Source organism: Salmo salar, chromosome ssa09 (assembly GCF_905237065.1).
Source record: "Salmo salar chromosome ssa09, Ssal_v3.1, whole genome shotgun sequence".
NCBI classification, from domain to species: domain Eukaryota; kingdom Metazoa; phylum Chordata; class Actinopteri; order Salmoniformes; family Salmonidae; genus Salmo; species Salmo salar.
The window spans coordinates 39,270,310-39,284,443 of NC_059450.1; the positions used below are offsets into that span (position 1 = coordinate 39,270,310).

At 43.7% G+C, this 14,134-nt stretch overlaps 1 protein-coding gene across 1 annotated transcript in view; it reads left to right on the forward strand.

The window, feature by feature from the left end:
* The window catches only part of syne1b (spectrin repeat containing, nuclear envelope 1b), a 137,535-nt gene that overhangs the window by 39,463 nt on the left and 83,938 nt on the right, over positions 1-14,134 (forward strand). The window contains exons 26-46 of the mRNA XM_045723662.1: positions 862-1,070; positions 1,316-1,424; positions 1,932-2,096; positions 2,744-2,911; positions 3,629-3,805; positions 4,425-4,565; positions 5,818-5,978; positions 6,295-6,445; positions 6,739-6,869; positions 7,209-7,305; positions 7,474-7,572; positions 8,409-8,596; positions 8,829-8,952; positions 9,127-9,293; positions 10,487-10,640; positions 10,795-10,998; positions 11,335-11,506; positions 11,622-11,880; positions 12,001-12,180; positions 13,164-13,314; positions 13,520-13,678. Of these exons, the coding sequence (XP_045579618.1) occupies positions 862-1,070; positions 1,316-1,424; positions 1,932-2,096; positions 2,744-2,911; positions 3,629-3,805; positions 4,425-4,565; positions 5,818-5,978; positions 6,295-6,445; positions 6,739-6,869; positions 7,209-7,305; positions 7,474-7,572; positions 8,409-8,596; positions 8,829-8,952; positions 9,127-9,293; positions 10,487-10,640; positions 10,795-10,998; positions 11,335-11,506; positions 11,622-11,880; positions 12,001-12,180; positions 13,164-13,314; positions 13,520-13,678 (3,366 nt within the window). The remainder of the gene's footprint in view (positions 1-861; positions 1,071-1,315; positions 1,425-1,931; positions 2,097-2,743; positions 2,912-3,628; positions 3,806-4,424; positions 4,566-5,817; positions 5,979-6,294; positions 6,446-6,738; positions 6,870-7,208; positions 7,306-7,473; positions 7,573-8,408; positions 8,597-8,828; positions 8,953-9,126; positions 9,294-10,486; positions 10,641-10,794; positions 10,999-11,334; positions 11,507-11,621; positions 11,881-12,000; positions 12,181-13,163; positions 13,315-13,519; positions 13,679-14,134) is intronic.

Sequence of the window (14,134 nt, forward strand, 5' to 3'; positions counted from 1 at the left end):
GTGTCCCTGTACTAAAACTGATATTTCTTATTCGTTTTGGAAGATACTAGTCTGAAACCTTGATCATAGACACCCTGTGGAAGCCATAGGAATTGCATCCTGGGAGCTGATTTTCAGTATGCCCTTATACTTGCCCTTATACATTGTAAGAGCATGGTCTCTCAACAAAACAACAAATATTCAAGTTGTTTTTTCTTTGGATTTTCTCCTACCATATCTATTGTGTTATATTCTCCTACATTATTTTAACATTTCTACAAACTTCAAAGTGTTTTCTTTCCAATGATACCAATTATATGCTTATCCTGGCTACAGGGCCTGAGCAACAGGCAGTTTACTTTGGGCACGTCATTTAGGCGGAAATTGAGTAAAAAGGGGCCTAGCTCTTCAGTTGCATCAGATTCACAACTGTTAATGTCCATGCTAGCTGGGCTAACAACAAATGTAGAATTACTGATGCTAGCATTGGATGTGCTCGTGGAAGCAGAGCAACTTGTGTCGTCGACAGGTGCAGGTGTAGTACTGCTGGTAGTAGCAGTACTACCAGTAGGGCTGGTATGTGTCTCTATGGATGCGGGCCTTACTAAATGTGAAGATAACATTTTTTTTAAATAAAAAAATGTAAATGTGAATCACATATTTATTTGGCATACCCCCGACAGCATTGCGTGTACCCCTGGGAATACCTGATCTAGCCCATATCAGGTAGTGAATGTGTGGGGACCCCTAGCCTGGTACTATGACAGTCACTGTGCTGGTCCGCAGTGCATGTTTCAGAAAAGCAATTAGATTAATTTAGCACTTGATGTCTCCCTGTGAGAGAGTTTGTCACATGAACGATGTACCTTTACCGTCCTGCAGGACTTCTTCAGGGAGAAGGGTCCTCAGTCTCTGTGTGAGAAGAAACTACAGCTGATGGAGGAACTGTGTCAGAAGCTTCCGGACAGTAACCCAGCCCACCAGACCCTGGACAGCTCTAAGAAGGCCTACTCTGAGCTCTGGGAGGAGATAGATAGCACCCATCACAATCTGATGCAGCACCCTGATAAGTGGGAGGAGTTTAACACCAGGTAACAAGGCCTCACGAATTATACTGATTCAAGACTGTCACAATCATGATTTGTATCATTGTTAACATAACATATCATTTTGTTTAGTTTTTTGTAACATTTTGTTTTTGGACCTTTTCTTAGTCACTCACTATCCACATTGATGCACTGACTTATGCCGAATCACCAATCCTTTTTAACGTAATGAAAACTGAAATATTAGATGGCTATACAGTATGATCATACTTTGCCCATGTTCATCCCAGGTTCTCCGAGTTGTCAGCCTGGCTTTCGTCTAAAGAGAGCCAACTCAGACTGCTCAGGAACAGAGCAAACGACCCCAGCAAGCACGAACAGGTCAAGGCCACCATCACAGTAAGTATGATGGGAATCCCTCATGCTCTGTGTGTTAGACAAGGAAGAGATTTCACAGACCTATCCTCGTATCCAAACTGTATGTCCTGAAGGCAGATATCATTGACCTATCCTTGTATCCATACTGTATGTCCTAAAGGCAGATATCATTGACCTATCCTTGTATCCATATTGTATGTCCTGAAGGCAGATATCATTGACCTATCCTCGTATCCATATTGTATGTCCTGAAGGCAGATATCATTGACCTATCCTTGTATCCATACTGTATGTCCTGAAGGCAGCTTTCGTCGCCATACAGCATACATGTCATGGTTCTCCAGTAAATCACTGGGAGCAATATAGAGTTTATGTGCCATTGGTATGCACCTTGTTAACCCACAGCTCTTACTTTATGGTGCATGGCAACAATAGAGTTGGCTTCAGTACATACAACATGGATTTGAGGCTATGAAAGACCTAGGTAAGCTTGATAACCTATGCCACTTCCCGCTCTCCCCTCTCCAGGAGCTGAGGAACGATGCAGAGCTGCAGGAGGGGAACCTGGGCTGGCTGAAGTCCCGGCTGGCTGTGCTGATAGAGATCTGCTCCGAGACAGATGCACAGAGTCAGGCTGGGGCAATCAATAAACTTTCCACCAACTTCAAGGGCCTCCTCTCCTATCTCACTGAGGTAAGGAAAGACTGGGACTGCAGTTGACACCATGCTCCTCCCAAATATATTTGTGTGTTGTAGGGGAGGGTTGAGAGCAGAGCAAAAGACACATTTCCGATCAACATAATATGGTCAATCAAGATGATAAAAGGGTTTGAAATAAGCTAGCGAGCACTGAAGCATACTGTCATCCTTACCTGCTCACCAGGACACACAGTCAGAAGATTCACAGCATTAGATGGCTAGCCTGGGTGCCAGTCTTTTCTGTTCTCTTGTACCCACAATGCCACACTCCCTCTGTCTTTGAATTGTCAGTCCACTGTTGTGTCTCTTCAGGGTGATTTTAGGGTCGATGGTATGTCTTATCACTGAGTGAGGCCATATCATTTTCCACTGTGTTATCTTCCTGTCTGAAAAAGCCATTCGTTGTAAACTACTTGGTTTTAATAATAAAATATAGATTTATGAAGCAACCATCATAAATCAATTGTCCTGCCAAGAGATCATTGTCGTACCAAGAGTTAAAGAACCGTTTTCATATTCAGTTGGTTCCAGTGTTCATCTACCTTGGTTTGAAAACAGTGGTGATAGCGTTTCCTTTTTTTCTATATTGTTTTTGAGAGTTGCTGAATGTAATTTTTTTCCTCTGTGTTCCTGTCTCCCAGTCTGAGAAGGTGGTGCTGGCGGTGGGGGACTGTGTGCAGTTCAGGGAGGAGGTGCGTGGTGCACTGAATGAGCTGGAGCAGGGTCAGCAGGAGGTACACCTGGAGGTGACCAGGATACTGGACTCTGAGACCGTCAGGGAGGCCCAGCAATTGCTCCAGGTTCACCAGGTAAGTCGGACTGGAGTGGAACTGTTCGGTATCTGACTGAAAGGCACTACAGAGGGTAGTGTGTACGGCCCAGTACATCACTGGGGCCAAGCTTCCTGCCATGCAGGACCTATATACCAGGCGGTGTCAGAGGAAGGCCCAAACATTTTTCAAAGACTCCAGTCACCCAAGTCATAGACTGTTCTCTCTGCTACCACATGGCAAGCGGTACCGGAGCTCCAACTCTTGGACCTAAAGGCTCCTTAACAGTTTCTACCCCCAAGCCATAAGACGGCTGAACAATTAATCAAATGGCCACCCGGACTATTTACATTGACCCCGACTTTTGTTTTTACACTGCTGCTACTCGCTGTTTATTATCTATGTGTAGTCACTTTACAAATTACCTGGACAAACCTGTACCCTCGCACATTGACTCGGTACCGGTACCCCCTGTATATAGCCTCGTTATTGTTATGTCATTTTATTGTGTCATTTTTTTTATTGTGTCATTCTCAAAGGTTTCTGCAATGTTAAATAATTGAGTTGAGGCAACATTATATTGAATATTGTATTCATGAAAGAAAATGATGCTTTTTGTGGTTGTAAAAAAATATATATATATATGTATAACGTCATAATGAACAGTCAAAAAGTAATACACTATATGATGTTTACAGCCTTTAAATGAGATCCAAACACCAAACACGTTGATTTTCTCCTCTCTCCTGCCTGCAGCAACAGCTGAAGCGTCTGCGTATGAAGAGGAAGGATGTGCAGCAGCAGATCGCTAGGGGCCATCAGCTACAGGCTGAGGAGGGGCTGGGGGAGACCTTACAGCAGGACCTACAGAGTCTAGAGACAACACTCAGCAACATGGACCACACCATGGACTCACAGGAGCAGGAGTTAGAGGTGAGCTCTCTCACCGACTGTACCTTCTGGGGTTATTGGAAATCCTCTTGCTCTTCTTCCAGTGCCTTAGGGTCAGTTTCCTACACACAGATTAAGGCCAGTCCTGGACAAAAATGTATGTTAAATTAGATTCTGTATTTAAGAGGGTTCATAGTCCAGGACTAGGCTTAATATGTGTCAGGGAAATCGTCCCATTAGGTGCTGTCTTTTGTTGTGGTCTTTGTAGTGTGCGTTACAAATCTGACCCGTCTAAGATGAAGATGTAACAGTACAGACCATATCAAGGTGTTGATCTGTGTACTGAATGTCCCCATGTGTTCCTCTGTGTATTGTCTGTGTACTCAATGTCCCCATGTGTTCCTCTGTGTATTGTCTGTGTACTGAATGTCCCCATGTGTTCCTCTGTGTATTGTCTGTGTACTGAAAGTCCCCATGTGTTCCTCTGTGTATTATTTGTGTACTGAATGTCCCCATGTGTTCCTCTGTGTATTATCCGTGTACTCAATGTCCCCGTTTGTCCATCTGTACATGTGTTTATTATCTGTAATCAATTATCTTTGTTTGTCCCCAGGTGTCATGGTGTTAATCTGTGTATTGAATGTCCCCATTTGTCCCCCAGGTGACTCTGTCTGCATGGCAGGAGTTTGACAGCCAGCAGAGGACAGTGCAGGAGTTTGTTACCAGGGCGCTCTCTGTCATGGACAGAGACCTGAACTTTAGCAGCCCAGAGAGCCTGGCTACTGAACTGGACCAGGCCAGGGTGAGTGAGAAGTGAATTTAGTGAGCATGTTAGTGTGACAGTTGACACTTCTGAATGATAGTTGACAGTTGGCAGGGCTGTTGGAATCAATCAATTTATCAATCAATCAATCAATCAAATGTATTTATAAAGCCCTTTTTACATCAGCCAATGTCACAAAGTGCTATACAGAAACCCAGCCTAAAACCCCAAACAGCAAGCAATGCAGATGTAGAAGCATGTAGAAGCACGGAATCCCATCCAGCGTTGGCAATTGAGCGTCTTTGTCTCTATATAGCGAGTTTTCAGACCCCTCCAGCGACTTTTATTGGTGAAAGAGTCTTGCGCCAAATTCCACTACTTTTCAGGCTGCCTTTAGGGAGATTTGACTCTGTGGGTTTTTTGGGGGGTTTTCATAGCATTTAGTGACTTTTCCCACTCCCGCAAATAAGAGTGGGAGAAGCTGTCTGTGCAACAGAAGTCACAGTAACGGTGCACACACAGGCAGAGAACCCCAAGGGGAGAGAGAGTGTGGCGGGAGAGGGGGGTGAAAACATTATGTCGGGGACCGCAGCTCTGCCACAGCAAGGCAAATAGGTGCTGTGATGTTGTATTGGCAACGGCAAAATGTAATCTGGGAACTTCTAGCAACAAATCAAGGAGCCAATAGCAATTTTTATTTTTTTATTTCACCTTTATTTAATCAGGTAGGCTAGTTGAGAACAAGGTCTCATTTGCAACTGTGACCTGGCCAAGATAAAGCATAGCAGTTCGACACATACAACAACACAGTTACACATGGAATAAACAAACATACAATCAATAATACGGTAGGAAAATCTATATACAGCATGTGCAAATGAGGTAGGATAAGAGAGGTAAGGCAATAAATAGGCCATGGTGGCAAAGTAATTACAATATAGCAATTAAACACTGGAATGGTAGGATGTGCAGAGGATGAATGTGCAAGTTGAGATACTGGGGTGCAAAGGAGCAAGATAAATAAATACAGTATGGGGATGAGGTAGATTGGATGGGCTATTTACAGATGAGCTATGTACAGGTGCAGTGATCAGTGATCAATTCTCCCATCAAGTGTATATTTGGGTGATTTAGGCTCCTTATCGTGTCTTTATCTTTCAAGGTTGGCTATTCAGGCTAGATATTGAGATGTGAAATTAAGATTTTAAAACCTTTCAAGAATAATTCAACCTTGTCATATCACAAAGTGTCAGTGACATTCTGACTCTCACATTCTCCGTTGTCATAACAGGTCCTTTTAAAGCAGAGTGAAGCAGAAGCCTGCACGGTGAACACCCTGTTGAGGAAAGCAGCAGAGATCCAGCTTGGCCCAAAGAACACCACCTTGCTACCAGAGCAAGCCCGCTCCCTCAGCGAACAGCTGGACAAAGTGGAGGCTGGCCTCAAGAAAGAGTAAATACAACACCTCCTCTCCCCCTCCTTCTCTTCCTTCTCCTCCTTCTCCTCCTGCTCCGCCTCCTCCTCTTCCTCCTAGTTGAGAATCTAATCTTAGCCTTTATTGATAAAAGGTCTCAGATTAGGAGTGCTGATCTAGGATCAGTTTTGCCTTTTAGATCATAATGAATAACATTACATGGTGAGGGAGGACCTGATCCTAGATCAGCACTCCTACTCTCAGACACTTTATGAATATGGGCTCGGAACTCTTTGTTGTGTTGTTTAGCTACCCAGTTTTGTGATAAACTCAATTAGTCGCACTCTTTTCTAGCGCCAACGCTCTTGATGGGATGAAGAATCAGTGGACTCGGTTTGGGACGGAGCTTGAGGCCTTCTCCTCATGGATCTCTGAGAAAGAGAAAGAAATGGACGCTCTAAAGAGTTCTGCTGCTCCACTTGGACAACAGATCAACACAGTAAAGGTACTGTCAGCCACCTCTGCATTTTCTTTATATGTTCTACCACATTTTCTCTAGACAGTATGCGCAACATCTAGACAGTATGCACAACATCTTGATGATTTACACGATTTTCCATCTTTGACTCAAATCAGTGATCAAATCAAGGTAGCTCATTCCAACAGATCATTCATACCTTAACTTGAATGACTCAAACATTGAACCTTTAAACCATTAAAACTTGCTTAAAAAAATTATCTGACAATAAAAAAACAACAGCATTAGGTAACAATCTTTATCCTCCTCCCTCCTCCCAGGCGGTGGGTGTGGAGCTGGGGGACAAGGCGGAGGTGTTATCCCAGCTAGAAGCCCACTCCCAGGCCCTGGCCCAGTTCATCTCCTCTGGGGAGGCAGCCCGTATCAAGGCTCGGCTCACCCAGATCAGCAGGTACTGACGTGTGGATGTTTTTACCTACCTTAGTTGAATGCTCTGACTGTAAACATGTAAATGTAATGTAAATGTACATATCTCTGGATAAGAGCATCTGCTAAATGACAGAAATGTTGATGTAATGTAAATGATGAATGTATTTACTGATGGTTTTAACGACAACTTTTTTTTCAGGGTTAATAATGAATTGCATAATGTACTACATGTTAAAGTTAGTCATAATACTGTATATTGAGGTCTTGTTCTGGACAATACAGTTCCTATGTGTTTTATCTATGCAAGGCTCTTTTGCTTTGTGCTACCAAAAGTTGCTGAGTGTTATCGTTTCATCTGCAGATACTGGGAGGAGCTCAGGGAGAGTGTGGAGCAGCTAGAAGGACAGCTGCAGGAGAGCTCCTCCGCACAGCACCGCTTCAACACCAGCCTGGAAGAGGTACGACTGAATAAAGACTTTTGTTTATTCTTGAGTAACCTCGGGAGAACGAGTAGAATTACCACTAGCTATACGTCACCACTAGAACCAATGAAAATAACCCTTAGAAGTGTTAGAGGAAATGATGAATGTGAAAATCAATGATTGTCTGAATTATGTTATTTAAAGGCCAAAACAACACTTGGTGATCTCCATAAGAAACTGGACCATCCTGTCACTTCTTGTACCTCCTCGTCAGAGACCTACAAATGTCTCCAGAACCACATGGTATGTCTTTCACTCTGGTTTCGTCATTACGGTGTATTGACAACTACTTATTTAATTACTTGCTTAGGCTACTTCATTTTCCTAATTTCATGTCAGACATAAGGCTACAATGGGTTCCTTCTACTGTTTCCTGTTCTTGGAGATACACATTTTAATCTTTAAGGTTGTACATTTACAATGTCTCCATGGCACACTGCCACGAATTAGGTTCTGCCATTTTATTGACGATATTGTCTTGCTGTTTGTTCAATAGTGTTGTCTTTATAGAGCTATATAGTACATCATAAATAGTCAGGGTTGGGGAGTTACTGGTTACATGTTATTGGTTAAATGTAATCTGATTACAAAAAAACCTGTAACTGTAATCAGTTACGTTATCAGCAAAAATATTGTAATCAGATTACATATAACTTAGAAAAACGAGGTTGATTGCTTCTTGGATTGCTTTTAAATTCAGCAAAGATGTTTGTGAAAAATACAATATGACACCATTCTGTTTTCTCAATGACATTCAATTTATAATTCAAAAAAGTGCAAGTTTAAGTTGGTTCCACCTGAGCAAGTCTGACCACAAGTCCAAGACAACTATGATGACATCAAATGTGTTCATGGATCCTTGTAGTCTTCTTCTAATGCCTCTTAAAGGGAAAGTAATCCAAAAGTAATCGGATTCCATTACTGAGTTTGGGTAATCCAAAAGTTTCGTCACAGATTACAATTTTGGACAGGTAACTAGTAACTGTAACGGATAACATTTAGAAAGTAACAAACCCAACCTTGTATATAGTGTTGTATTAGTCAAATGTTGTATTTAATTATGTGGTTTATCCCCCTAGGATGTGTCCCAGAGCTTGGAGAGCCTGAAGGCAGCCTTGTTGCCCCTGTCTGCTGGGGCACGTAGACTCAGTGACAGGGAGCAGGCTGAGAGGGCAGTGGCCGCTCTACAGACCAGCTATGACCAGAGTCTAGGGCAGGCCAAAGAAAAACAGAACACACTGGAGAAAGTGCTATCTCTATGGCAAAAGTAGGAAGGCTAGGCTGGAGGGAGACATTTTGGTCTGGTTTCCCGGGCACACATTATGCCTAGTGCCGGACTAAAGCATCTAAAGAACCTTGATCTAAAGTTCTTTTTAGTCAAGGCTTAATGTGGATCCGGGAAACCGGCCCTTCAGCTGTGAAATATTGATGTAAAACATTTGTTTTTGTACATTTTTGAAGTGCCCGTCTTGTTCTTAAACTTGGATACTTTGTTTCAGGTATGAGAAGGATCGTTCTAGCTTTGTATCCTGCTTGGAGAGATGTGAGTCTACATCCAAACCTGAGAGTCATTGCCTGCCTGCAGATAAAATCAAGCTGGAGAGTGAGCTGCAGGACCTGCAGGTACTGTAAATTCATCAATTTTCAATCCATGTTCCTGGACTGATCCTGCAGAGCTTCCATGTGCATTTAGGGCCAGTTTCCGAGACACAGATTAAGCCTGAAGATTCTCCATTGAAAGTGTTTTTGTAAAAGGCTTGCTGGCATAGATGCTCAACAAAAGCGTATCTTCTGTAGGACTTGCAGTCTGAGGTGGTGTCGCTGGAGCCCCTCCATGATGGCCTTGTGGCTTCAGGGACAGCCCTGTACCCCACCGTCCCAGAGGAGAAGGCAAGGCAGCTCAGTGATGACCTGGAGCAGCTGAAGAAGAGATGGAACTCCCAGAATGAACTCATCCCTCACAGGTCAGTCAGAAGATGGTGTGCGTGTCACTCGGTTCAGCAGTAACATCATTGATTCAGTCAGGCTGCTTCCAACATTACTATACTATGTAGTGCACTGCTGTTGACCAGAGCTCACATACCTCATTCCAGTCTGACCCTCATTGTTGGCAAATGGATCCTGTACATCTTCCAAATCAAGTTGGTTTGGTCACATCACATTTCCAACTTGAGTACGTCTTACTGGTACTGACAGCACACAGCATTGTAGAGCTACAGTGGTGTGAAAAAGTATTTGACCACTTTCCGATTTTGTATATTGTTGCATATTTTCGATACTGAATGTTATCAGATCTTCAAACAAAACCTAGTATTAGATAAAGGGAACCTGAGTTTACAAAAAATAAAATAATAGTTACTTATTTTATTTATTTAATTAACAAAGTTATGCAACACCCAATGCCCCTGTGTGAAAAAGCATTTGCCCCATTACACTCAATAACTGGTTGTGACACCTTTAGCTGCAATGACTCCAACCAAATGCTTCCTGTAGTTGTTGATCAGCCTCTCACATCTCTGTGGAGGAATTTCGGCCCACTCTTCCATGTAGAACAGCTTTAACTCAGCAGGATTTGTGAGTTTTCAAGCATTAACTGCTCATTTCAAGTCCTGCCACAACATCTCAATTGGGATTAGGTCTAGACTTTGACTAGGCCATTCCAAAACTTCAAATTTGTTGCTTTTTAGCGATTGTCATGTGGATTTGACTGTGTGTTTTGGATCATTGTCTTGCTGCATTACCCAGATGCGCTTCAGCTTCAGCTCACAGATGGATAGCCTGACATTCTCCTGTAGAATTCTCTGATACAGAGCAGAATTCATGGTTCCTTCTATTAAGGCAAGTCGTCCAGGTCCTGAGGCAGCAAAACATCCCCAAACCATCACACTACCACCACCATACTTGACCGTTGTTATGATGTTCTTACTGTAGAATGCAGTGTTTGGTTTTCACCAGGCATAATGGGACCCATCTCGTCCAAAAATGTGACTCAAGTTTGCCAAAAATCACCTGGAAGCACCTGGATGATCATCAAGATTCTTGGAAGGATGTTTATGGACAGATGATTTAAAAGTATAACTTTTTTGGAAAGGGGCAAATACTTTTTCATGGCACTGTATGTTTTGATTGATTTTCCTGTTATTTGTATACTGTACAGAATCAAGGAGCTCCAGAGCCAGCTGTCCCAGGTGGAGCAGTTTGACCTGGCCCTGTTGAAGTTCTCTCAGTGGTCTGAGACCCTCCTCTCCACCCTCCACTCAACCTCCCTGGTCAACATCACTGACCTGCAGCCTGCTGTGGCCCAAGTCAAGGTATGAACCATGGTCAAATGGTCAATCATGTTTTTTTTTGTCTGACTGTTCTACTACAAGAAATTCATTTTTATTTGTATTCCTCTTCATCCCCCTCATCTTCCTCCTCTTGCTCCTGCTCATCATCCTCTGTATCCTGTATGGTCTGCTGTAGGAAACACTAGTGGCTCTTCAGAAGCAGAGTGGTGTGAGGGAGAGCTTGGAGCTCCAGACAGAGGGGCTGTGTGCCTTGTGTGAACCCCAGGATGCTCAGCTCCTCCAGGGGAGACAGGTCAGCTGCCTACAGCCCTACCTGGAGGTCCAGCAGCTGGCTGAGCTCCGGCTGGACTGCCTGGGGAAGCTGGAGGCCTTCTTGGAGGTAAGAAAAAGGTCCTACAACAGGGGTATCAACCTCATTCCATGGTCGGTTTTTAAGACCTTCTTTACTGATCAGTGATCTTAATTCATCAGTGAAAACCTGCAGACACTTGGCCCTCCGTGGTATGAGTTTGAAATATGTGGCACCTACAACATACCCGCACCATTTTCATAACCATTTTCATAACCATTTTCATATCCATTTTCAAAACCTGGGTTAAGTTAAGGGTTAAAGATTAGGGTTAAAGGTTTGGGAAAGTCATTAAAAAGTGGTTAAATCGCTTAACATGTCAGAGCCCAAAATAAAAACGTTTGTGTTATGCCTCCTCCCTTACAGACCCACGGTGCGGCTGTGGGGGTGCTACGAGGCTTGAGGCAGACGGTGGAGAGTTCAGGGAGCTGGGACCATGGTCGGGTGGAGGAACTACAGAGAGAACTGGAGGCCATCGTCCCAGACATCAGCAGTCTGGAGACCCTGGCAGCCGGCCTGGACAGCAGCCTCTGTAAAGGTATTTATATTGTTTATTTCATATCTATTGTTTATTATATTTATGTTTTCCTCTGGTGTTCCTACCTTGCTACGAAATGCGCTTTACAAATACAATTTATTTGATTTGATTGAAGGCCACCTCCACATGGTGAGCGGTGTGGAGGGGTCTGGGTCCCGGACGTCGTGCCGGGTGCTGGCTGATGGTCTCAGCGGGGAGCTGGACACAGTGAGGAATCTGCTTGGGACCAAGCAGAGCGAGGCAGAGGCCCTGGGAGCGCTATGGAGCTCCTTCAGACAGAGGAAGGAACAGCTGTTGAAAAGCGTGGAGGACATCAAGGAGAAGGCAGACCACCAGAGCCTGCGAGAACCCAGCCCACTCGCCCTGCAGCAGAGGTAGCTAGGATTCTAGCCAGTGTGCTTGGTGTTTTCAACCATGAGTTTCATTTTCACATTATCTCCGGATGAATTGTGAATAGCTGGCTGTAACACGGTCTTTTCTTCTTTGGTGTCCAGGCTGCGGTTCTATAACCAGCTGGAGGATGAGCTCCAGTCTCAACAACACGAGGAGCAGTGGCTCAGGGACAAGGGTCAGCAACTAGCCCAGAGAGATGCAGAGCTGGCCGGGGAAGTTCTCAGGGAGATCAGCCTCTTGGTAACCACCTGGGAGGATACCAAGAGACTCATAACTGACAGGTAGGGCTCTGTCTTCAGCATCAAATATTGGAGACCAAATTATTATTAAAACATTTTTTACCATTATTTAACCAGGTAAGTTGACTGCGGACACATTCTCATTTACAGCAACAACCTGGGGAATCGTTTCAGGGGAGAGGAGGGGGATGAATGAGCCAATTGTAAGCTGGGGATGATTAGGTGACCATGATGGTATGAGGGACATCTTGGGAATTTAGCCAGGACACCAGGGTTAACACCCCTACTCTTACGATAAGTGTTATGGGATCTTTAATGACCTCAGAGAGTCAGGACACCCGTTTAACATCCCATCCAAAAGACATCACCCTGCACAGGGCAGCATCCCCAGTCACTGCCCTGGGGCATTGGGATATTTTTTTTGACCTGAGGAAAGAGTGCCTCCTACTGGCCCTCCAACACCATCTGGTCTCCCATCCAGGGACTGACCAGGACCAACCCTACTTAGCTTTAGAAACAAGCCAGCAGTGGGATGCAGGGTGGTATGCTGCTGGCGAATGAGCTTGTATAGTTGCTTATATCACAATCTAAACTCATCACACACGTAAATAGCAGCAAACTTGTGTAGATATTTATTTATATACTGGATTCTTGACATAGCTTACTGTGCTATATCTACTGCTTTACACATCATCCTTAGTATTTCTTGTGTACGTATGTATAGATTGCATTTTGATACTGCTACAGTGCTATTTGGGTTGTTAATTGGATTCATCCTGCCGTTCTTGAATTTATTTATTCATTTGAATTGTTTGACATTTGACAGCATTGTTAGCAGCTAGTAACATAAGCATTTTGCTGCACCGCTATAACACCTGCTAAACTGTGTACACGACCAATACCATTTTATTTTATCTAACGTACTGTAGCTCATCCAAGAGAGTATAGGAACACTTCAACAATTCAAATCCAGAAGCACAATTTCACCCCACAATTTAGTCATTTGAAGAGATGTGTGTTGTCAGGCAGGAGCAGTGCAGTGTGCTGGTGGAGCTGATGAGAGAATACCATAACCTGAGGACATCCATAGCCGCCACCTTGGAGAACACTGAGGCTGTGGCTGACATCGGCTCGGCTCTGAAAGACCACGAGGAGACCAAAAAATCGCTGGCAAAGGTTAGGATAATGACGTTCATCTCAGTTCTCGTATAAACCTGTGTACAACTTTGATGCAAAATGTTCACATTAGTACACAGTTAATAGCTATTATCTTATTATTGCTACTATGATTATACATTGAACTTTAAAATAAAAGTAATCACTTCAAAATAAAAAATGTTTGCTCTTCTTTCTCACTGTTTTCTCATCTGTGCTTATACAGCATGAAGCGGTGAAGGCAGAGATGTTGGCCAAGCAGAGTGACCTGGACCAGTTCTCCAGTAAAGGAAAACTTCTGCTGTGTGATCTGAAGAAGATCCCAGACTGTGAGGCTCAGCTGATGACGACAGACATGCAGACTCTAGTAGACCAGTGGCTCGAGGTAAGTCTACATGGACAATAGGGACACACACAATTTAATAAGAAACAAGAGGTACAACAGTGATAGTGCCATTGGAGTCCAAAAGACCAGACTTGACTTGACCCTTTTACTCTGACTTTAAGGACCATAGGTCATCAGGAAGAATGGACCCCAGAAAGAGTAGCTGCTGCAGGAGCAACAGCTTATAGGGATCCTTGACTTGACTTAAACCCTTTGAGACAGTTTCCCAGAAGTCTAGTACTCGACTAAAAAGCACTTTCCCTTAAGCATGCTTTTTTTGTCCAGGAGAAGGCCTAATCTGGGCCTGGGAAACCAGCCCTTTTACTCTGTGAGGAGCATAGGTCATCCACTGCTCTCTGTTTTGGGACAGTTTCTTAAGTTCCATCTATGAGTATTTTAGTTTGTCCATCTCTGTTATTACCAATCTTGATCTCCCGTGATTTATTTTGCCAGCAC